The sequence below is a fragment of the Branchiostoma floridae genome, chromosome 17 (assembly GCF_000003815.2).
Source record: "Branchiostoma floridae strain S238N-H82 chromosome 17, Bfl_VNyyK, whole genome shotgun sequence".
NCBI classification, from domain to species: domain Eukaryota; kingdom Metazoa; phylum Chordata; class Leptocardii; order Amphioxiformes; family Branchiostomatidae; genus Branchiostoma; species Branchiostoma floridae.
Genome location: NC_049995.1, coordinates 4,186,013 through 4,195,094, shown reverse-complemented (window position 1 = coordinate 4,195,094; position 9,082 = coordinate 4,186,013). Strand labels below are relative to the sequence as shown.

General features: G+C 39.0%; 2 protein-coding genes across 3 annotated transcripts in view; one reads left to right on the top strand and one right to left on the bottom strand.

Moving 5' to 3' along the window:
* Positions 1-3,846, bottom strand: part of LOC118404667 (adenosine deaminase-like) — a 79,817-nt gene extending 75,971 nt beyond the window's left edge. Inside the window, exons 1-2 of one of the 2 annotated variants that reach the window (XM_035803907.1) lie at positions 3,659-3,846; positions 1,739-1,780 (exon numbers count right to left, since the gene is read on the bottom strand). In XM_035803907.1, the coding sequence (XP_035659800.1) occupies positions 1,739-1,780; positions 3,659-3,781 (165 nt within the window). In that variant the 5' untranslated portion in view covers positions 3,782-3,846. The remainder of the gene's footprint in view (positions 1-1,738; positions 1,781-3,658) is intronic. The other variant, XM_035803908.1, reaches the window with a different exon arrangement.
* Positions 3,847-4,257: 411 nt separating this feature from the next.
* The window catches only part of LOC118404507 (protein Mpv17-like), a gene marked incomplete in the record, with an annotated part of 5,205 nt that continues 380 nt past the window's right edge, over positions 4,258-9,082 (top strand). The window contains 7 exon segments of the mRNA XM_035803622.1: positions 4,258-4,473; positions 5,494-5,609; positions 6,616-6,708; positions 7,403-7,498; positions 7,794-7,826; positions 8,044-8,096; positions 8,544-8,689. Of these exon segments, the coding sequence (XP_035659515.1) occupies positions 4,401-4,473; positions 5,494-5,609; positions 6,616-6,708; positions 7,403-7,498; positions 7,794-7,826; positions 8,044-8,096; positions 8,544-8,634 (555 nt within the window).

The following is a 9,082-nucleotide window of genomic DNA, read 5'->3' as shown; positions in this document are numbered from 1 at the left end:
AGCATGCCCCACACCAAACACGGCGACACATTTCCCAACATGCCTCACACAACATGGCACCAACTTTCCCGGCATGCCTCACTCCCAGCATGCCTCACTCCCTTGACATCATCCAACATGGCGGCGCCCTATAATACAACATGGCGGCGCCCTACTCCGCTAACGAAAACAAAACAGGTTGTGCTATCGCAAACCTGTAACTACAAGGATTACCTCTTTCACTGCCCAGTGGATACATGCTACACATACATGTATTAGTAGGAGATGGTTGTGTATATGTTCCTTTAACCCTCCCCCAACTGCCCAACATTATAACTAGAGGTGGGTACCAGTACAGAAAATTCAGGTACAGGTCTGGTTCAGGTCCAGAGGGTCAGGTCCAGGTCCGAACTTGAGATTGATTGTCCATGAAATCGAATGGTCCATTTTTCTACAAAGAATCTGTTTGCCAGTAGGAGTATTCAACTCCCACTGGCGTTTTAATACTGTTCTTGTTGTGTGCTTATTTTCTAACCAGTCCATTGATATTTTTCAAGTCCGTTTTTTTTTACTGGTCCAAGAAGAAAAAACAGTTTCGTACCTGTAAAATGTACCAGTACCCACCCCAATTTACAATACATCTGTTGTATTTTTAGTTGCTGGTTCAAATTTAAAGACAACAAGAATATTTGTTTAAACAACTGATACTATTGGAAAGTATCATATTCAGCTACATATTGGATATGTTATGAGATACATGCGTCATGATGCGTGTCAGTTCAAATGTCCTATATCATATATATGACCCTATCTATAACAGTAGCATGTATGTCTATTATTGGGTGTAATATTATCCTTTGTTTTCTTATTACCATAAAGAAATGAAATATACGCGTGTCTTTACATGTAGCTACTCTGAAGTATGTTCCAGAGTTTTCCACAAAATACTTCTCTTATGCGTTTATGCCACCAAGGGCACCGAAACACAATTCACTTCTAATCTGTATGTATATCGAATACTTTATAATACTTTTGTGGATATAAGCTCACTACTTTTTGATTTTAGATACCAAAACATTTATCATAAACAGTAATTCATAGTAATCCAATGAGCATAAATGTTATTATCAGACTTTTGTACATCAAAGTATGTTGTGGTTTCGTTACCTCTTTTTACAAGTTATACTTTTATCATATAATTACGGTAATTCCTGATTTTTTCAATGTACTGTTATGCTCACGGTTTTCACGGTGAAGACTGTAACGTGAACTTATCATTACTGATAACAAATAAATCATAGACTTTTTTCATTCGCACTTGCCTCGACAGTGAACATTTTGTTCCGAGAACAAGTTAAATTTTCCCAGACCGTGAAAGTTTGGTACCGAGAAGACAAAGTGAATTACAGTATAAAGTGTACTGATGAATGAAATGAAAAAACAAACAAAAATACTAGTATCTGAGGAAAGACACATATCTGCATACATTTTTCTTTCATACAAAAGTATTAATAGTTCTAGCTGTCAGTTTCAGTTTCAGACCCTATCTACTGACACCGAGAATTAATATTGCTGACTTGATATTCCTTAACAACTCAACTTACTATCAACATTTTCCAAGCATTAACATTTTGTGTCTTTCTTTCATTCTTGTTTGATTACAATGCATGACAACAACCATGGAGATTACATAACGTCCTTGCTAGAGTAGAACATATGAAGATTCCTTTAAATTTTAAGTTCAAAATATCATACTTACTCTGTTTTTCTTTATGCCTGTCTCTGCCATCCCTCCCTTTGCCTGAAGAAACAAATGACAGATATAAATCTGTAAACTGGATACTTTATACCTTCTGTGTAAGGGTTTACGGAAAAGGCTGGGCTGTCTACCTGGGCTGTCTACCTGGGCTGTCTACCTGGGCTGGCTATCACGTCAGGCTACTCGGATCTACGAAAGCCCATTGGTACAAAAGCTGTTTTAGCAGTATGGGCTGTATGTGCTCAGTGAAGGAGCTGTTTGTGAAGGAGCTGTGTTTGAAGTTGATGTGTGTGACGGGATTTGTGTGAAGCAGCTGTGTCTGTTACATAACCTAGAGGCTCTGGGTTTGAATCAGTTGATATGCCACCGATCTTGTGCGCTTGGGAAGGGCTCTTAACACGACTTTCCTCACTTCACTATTAAAAGTAGAGAAATGAGTAACTTCGATTAGGGCGGTCCCCCGGGTAGTTAATTGGCGGTCACATATTTGAGGAGATCCACACGTTAAAGAACCACTGTGTAGTACACTTTTGGAAAAGAGAAAGATACTGAGGCTACAGTGGCACTGTAAAACTTCTTCCCGAATGCCACAATACGACAACTGACCAACCAGCCACCAGTCTTTAAGACTAATCCAATCAGCCCGACAAGTCGTGTTAAGAGCTCTTCCCAAGGGCTCAAGGTCAGTTGCTCCTTCACACACATTTCCTTCAAACACAGCTCTTTCACAAACAGCTCCTTCCGTTTACACACTGCCCATATCACATACAGCCCATTCACAATGTTCCTTCACACAAATCTTCTTTAATGAGTACAAACAGCCCATACTGCTAAAACAGCTTTTGTACCGATGGGCTTTCGTAGACTTGAGTAGCCTGACGTGATAGCCAGGACAGGTAGACAGCTCAGGTAGACAGCCTAGTCTTTTCCGTGAACCCTCTGTGTAACGCTTTTGGTAGCGGATCAATCCATTTCTTTCAAGGGGTGTGGTGAACAATTTTTTTTCACATTCTACTACTACTACAATGTACTACTATTTCTAGTGGGGCCAATACAAACTATGGGGGTTTTAGATTCATTTCTATATCATTCATAATATATAATGATGTAATAAGAATTATTTGTTAGCAATTAAAATCTTTTAGAGGTGACCAGATTTTGAGATGATCCATAATGTCTATTTTGGACCGAGTTAACCCTGACCTTGCTTTGAGGTCATGACCACACGGGTATCACATACACGCAAGACTAAGAGACTTTGGCATAAATATTTTGTGTACTCCTCTCCAAGAAACTCCAGGCATGATCTAGAAGAATCAGGAAGGTCTAGTTTGAGATGGCATTTCTCCAACTCACTGGACCCATGCAGCTTGTTTTTGCCCACTTGACAAACACTATTAAAGATTAAAGAATATAAAATGCAAATGTGCTAAAAAATGTTGTCTTGATACTGTAAATGGAGGGATTTAATTTTGCCCAAATCTTACATAGTCTTAGAGAAGTGTATCTTATTTTTTTTTTAAAGATAAACACATAATATGTATTGTAAACATGCTTCCTTCTTGAATATGTAAACATGTTTTCAAAAATATAACGTTATGTAACAAATTCACTTGCAAGAAGATTAGGATAACCTGAATGGCCACAATCCAAATATGTATTTAAAGTTTGTTTATTCGTCTGGACAAGCTGCTATCATAGCCAACCTTAACTAAAGTTCTGTATTACTTTTAGTGTTTTCAGTGAATGATACACACAATGTACCTCAGATAGCTTACCAAATAATGAGATTTTGAGAATTATGATATTTTCTGGAGTCACGAGTAAAACCTCTCTCCTGTGAAACAAAAAATGCCGGTGAGAAAAATTATAACAAGATTTCTATCAAACCAAGTAGTCAAAACTGTTACGTAAATTCACCTCCTTCTTTTCTGGTGGCATCTTAAGATTCCTGACGAACTGGGACAAGACGTTTGACGATCCTCGCTGCAGAGTTCCCGCCAAAACACAACCTACACCACAGAAACTACGTCGTATCGCCATATATAAACATGTAAACCAAAGATTTCAAAAAAGGAACCCTTCTGACCTGTGGAACACACCACTATTACTGGTGACAGAAAAAAAAACATTAACTTCGGCAGAAAATTACTTAAATCATCTACATATCTGTAAATAACATCTATACTAAGATAACATGTATTAAGATTAATTACGCTGTCGAATATTATATGACAATTATACAAACCAAAAAAATATTGTTGTAATTTTCACAACCCCATTAGAATAGTGGTTTCGTCAAAGAATGTAGATAGAGCGCAAATAAACGCTTCGAATCTCACCTGCTGAAACAGTTCAAAACTCAATAGTTTTTGGATGAAGAATATAAAACTAAAAATTAAACCAAAAAATCATTATAAATTTCATACTTTATGTAAAGAAGTCATTTTAGTGTTTGTAAAGGAGCGATTTTATTAGTTTATTCATGATGTAGTATTTTATGTTGTGCGGCACTCTCCACATGTTTACATGTTTACTTCCGGGTTAGATTTCCAGGCCAAAACTTTCAGACATTTCAGACATGTAATTCCGGTCGTACAAGGTCCACAAAAATTAAACTAACTGATATTTTCGCTGATAAGTCACAGAGAATAGACTAGCTATGGCCGGATTGTGGAGAGGTTACGTGAGGCTTGCACAGGTCTATCCGTTCAGGACTCAAGTCGGGACCACGGGTAAAGTTTAGAACGTTATCTCTTCACTCACTCAGCTTTTCTCCAAAGAAATATCTGACACAAACTATTGATACCAATTTTGTATCCTATCGACCCCGGTTCGATTCCGGGTAGGGGGCATGTTGTTTCTTTCTGTTCTTACTCGCCCCTCTGGTTGTTTCACTGTCATGAACCAATACTGATGGACAGAGCACAACAATCTCGCATGAATATATTAGGGAGGGAAGATCATAACATTTCTTGATTGTTACTCTCTGATTCAATGGTTGAACTTTCTTATTTTACTGGACAGTCAGGATTGGGCTACTACTACTATGATAGCCTGCTATCCAGCTCCAGAGTCAGAGGCGGCGGCAGGAAATTTCGTCTGGGGGGGGGGCGAACTTTTACTGACAGAATTTTGTGGAACACGCTTACGTAGCGCCGAAGGCGCTACCTGTCGCGGCGGAGGCGCCACTGAAATTCATTTCCTGAATTTCAGTGGCACATTCTGCTTGTAAACTAAGCTAAGTACGATAGTACAATTTCTATTGGTTTAAAAGATTTTTCAGAGCAACGCTCCCACAACATATTGTCCTGCGTCGAAGACACAGTCGTCACAAGGGAGGTCTGGCGAAATTTTGAAATCGGGACTCTCTGAAACGCCATTTCTTGCATTTTCAGGGGTAAACTATGCTGTTAGACTAGCTTGATTTTATGAAATTTCCATCATCAAAAAAATACACAAGGTTTCAGCTTGATTTTTTGGGCGCCGCCCCCCCAACATATTTGCCGGGGGGGCAGCCGCCCCCCCCTGCCCCCCCGGTGCCGCCGCCACTGAGAGTGAGGACAGAAGAGACTCGGTAGCTATGATACGGCTGGATACCAGGCTACTACTATCACCGCAAAGCAAGTTCGTCATCTAGCTGCGGACAGAAGGTCTTGGAAGAAACTTACAGTCGCCTGCGCCGCAGCCGACCGATGATGATGACTATGGCTCACATGTTTATTGACATCTATTCTTACCATTGCTACATGTAGGTGTGCTGTTTCTTGTTGGGGATGCCATAGCGCAGATCGGTGTAGAAAGACGGACTTTCCAGACCTACGACTATGCTCGCACGGCACGAATGTCGGCTGTTGGACTCTGCTGGGTGGTGAGTAGAGCTCTTCGGTTTTGATGAAGGAGGCTACTGTAGATGCATTTAATTAAGTAGCACCATGCACTGTAGTCTCTTACTGCCATGGGAAAATGTTCGCGGTGGTTTTTTGCAGTGAAGCAACCAATGCAAAAACCGCAAACGCGGGGAACATTAAACCACCGCAAAAGTTTCTGCATTTACAGTACATGATCCATATGCTTGTTGCTTTTTATACTAGCTTAACAAGTACATGTATATAGAATTCTTTCTCATTTGCTTTGTTTTCTTTTCACATGTGCCCCCGGCTGACAGAAAAAGAGGCATATAATATTAGCATGAAAGCTCATCTCTGTTGGTACGATCCATTTTGGAGTTTGTAACATTATTTATGAGAAGAAGGTCACAATCATTCCAACCTCTGCTTGCAGAGTAGAATTTGAGCTATTCTTCCTGTGTTCAAAACAACACAACACAATAGTCAATACAATACAGTCAAACCTGTATTAGCGTCCACCTTTGCATAGCAGCCACCTGGCCATAGTGGCCACTTTTTGTCGGTCCCTTGGATTCGTAATGATTAAGAAATAGGCTTAGCGGCCACCTGACCAACGCGGCCACGGCCACACGATTTCCGGTCCCGTTGATACAGAAACACTGCCTATTGCAACCATACTGCAGCCTTATGTCACCCTGCACCGAGTTTGAAATTGTAGTTTGCGAGGATTTGGAGTTCCTGACAGGGTCATTTTGGCGGTAGCAGGAGGTTGCCTGCCTTGAGCAAGTCTTTGTCGGTGAATTTACCGATCAAGACAATGTTACTTGGTGAGAAAGATTAGTGGGAACTGAAATCATGTGTAGCTTGCTCATGGTCAATTGATCAACATTTTATCTTTAGTGGCCACCTGTGTATAGTGGCCATATTTCTCCAGTCCCTTGAGTGGCCGCTATAGACAGGTTTGACTGTACAACATGAATACAGTATAAAACATTGGGCTTAGAAATGTGTTTTCATGTCTTCCAGGGACCAGTTCTCAGAACATGGTTGGTGACGTTAGAAAGAGTGGTCGTCACTACGGGACCGTCCGCAGCCCTTAAGAAGATGTTCTTAGATCAGGTCAGTTCTGTAGTACTGTTTGATATTGATGTCAGAGCTTTTGCTGATTCCATGCCTTTTTTTTTTCAAAATCCCAGTTTAGTATGTTTGAAAAATCCATCCGGAGATGATTTTGAAGTTTTAAAAAAGAGAAAACAGACAAAGCATTCCTGTAGATTCTTGTGATCTTGATGGATGCAGGGATAATCATTGGTATGTTTTGTCATCCATTCATCCATTCATCCATCCAACCTGAACTGACCTTTCCAGTGCTTGGAATGATGTTTAAAGTAAATGATGGTTTTATTGATATATAGACACTTATTATCATTATATCACTTTCTTATTTTGCTAGAATGTATCACAGAACCTTTGTCAGTTACCTTTTTGTTTATTTAGAACGCTGTTTAGAACACCTCTGTAGTTACCTACCATGTTTACTTTAGAACACCTTAGCCGTTACCTTTTTTGTATATTTAGAACGTAAGAAGTATTCCTTATTCCGCAGAGTTGTAAACTTTTATTTTTATTTCACTGAAGAAGAACGGCGGATGTCGTTTGAAACGTCTGAATTAAATTTGATTTATCCAGAAGAAGAGATTGAACTTTCATCTATTCATTATATTCCTGGATGTATAATCTTCACAAACGAACCATCCATTCATTTAATATTTAGTAAATATTTCTTTATTCTCTTTTCCATTGATTACCCCAGGCCCTGATGGCCCCATTCTTCCTGGGTGCGTTCTATCCTGTGGTAGGGCTGAGCAGATGGGACTCATGGGAGGATATCAAGCAACTAGTGAAGAAGGTAAATCATATGTATACTAAGTAAGCATGTTTCCAGAATGTAAAGTAACTACCTCATATATGGTATTTCCATACACATAAGGAAATCGTTTAGCATATACTAGTAGCCTTTTTCTTTGGCCATTTCTGCCCCACTGATGGAGGTGTTCAAAATAGAATAGGGGGTTCTATTTGTTTATTTTGGTGTTCAATTAGGATTGGTCACTTTTGAACCTTGTTAGTTTACAATAGATTTGTTTAATAAATAAATTCATGTTAACTGAAGCACCATGATAACAAATCAATTGTCTTTTCAGGAGTACCTGTCTACACTGGTGAACAATTACAAAGTATGTGGAATTATGAACCATACAAAAATAGATGAAGGGGGAGGGGGTATAGGAGTTTCTTCTTCTTTCTTTTATCGGAACTTCTAGAGTGTGAGATGATTTTGATGACTGTCTCTATGGTATCATCTTGAATTATGTAAACAGAAAGCAAGCAATACATTCTGAATTCTTCAATGTGAAAAAGTAGATGACAACTTTTCTCATTCTTTCTCTCTAGCTCTGGCCTGCTGTCCAGTTAGCCAACTTTTATTTTGTTCCTCTGAACCTAAGGTAAGTGCCATTTAGGGGTGGATACGGGTTTTGCTTAACCGGGTCCAAGATTTAAGTACAGAGGTTCATGTTAATTAGATCTGGACCTGCACCTAGACATGATTCTGTTGAGATGTTTAGTTTTGTTCAACCAATATATATTGATATTCAAATGTTGCTCTTGTTTTGATGGTTTTTTTTGTCGGTGACTTACAAGCAGTGGGGTTAAAAAACTTCATTGTTCATAAAACATAAGCTAGCCTAGAAGCATGTGTCTTTTATTAACTGCAAACCAGACAGACCAGAAAGTTATTTGGACTAAAAAATGGGTACACATTTGTACATGACAACCTTTTCTCAGGGGCAGAATCTGTTCACAACTTTCAGATTTTTTTAAACTTGGCTCTTGAATGGAAGTTACTTATTTATGTAGCTTAAGTGTATTTGATGTTCTTCTTTCCTTTGCAGATTGTTAGTGATGAACATTGTGGCTCTAGGGTGGAACACATACTTATCCTGGAGAGCGAACAGTCAAACAGAGGACTCATCTACCTCCTAGTGTCGTCACTCACAAGGAAACTTAAAAAGGACTGTGAAGATGGGACCACAGAAATGTGACCACAGAAATGTGAAGAAAATTCATTTGAGACTGTTGATGAGTTTAAGGAATTAAGAAATTAAGGAGAAGATGGTGTTATTAAGAAATTAAGGAGAAGATGGTGTTAGTTGAAAGAACTAATAACCTTGAAAGGATTGCAATACAAATAATTTTATTAAGGTGATATTATCAAGTTAAGGTAAGGATTGAGGTAAGGGTTAGAGATTGCTGTCCTCTCGCCGTCTTGGTGGTGAAACATCCAATAACCTACTCTCCAAGCAGAGGTTAGGCTCCGGTTGTTTTTTAACGTTTTTTTAGTCGTTTTTATCGGGCTTTCTATTTTTTTTTTATATCTTGCTGTGTCAAAACCTAACCGGACACAACAACAAAAATGACAAAATAGAAAGCC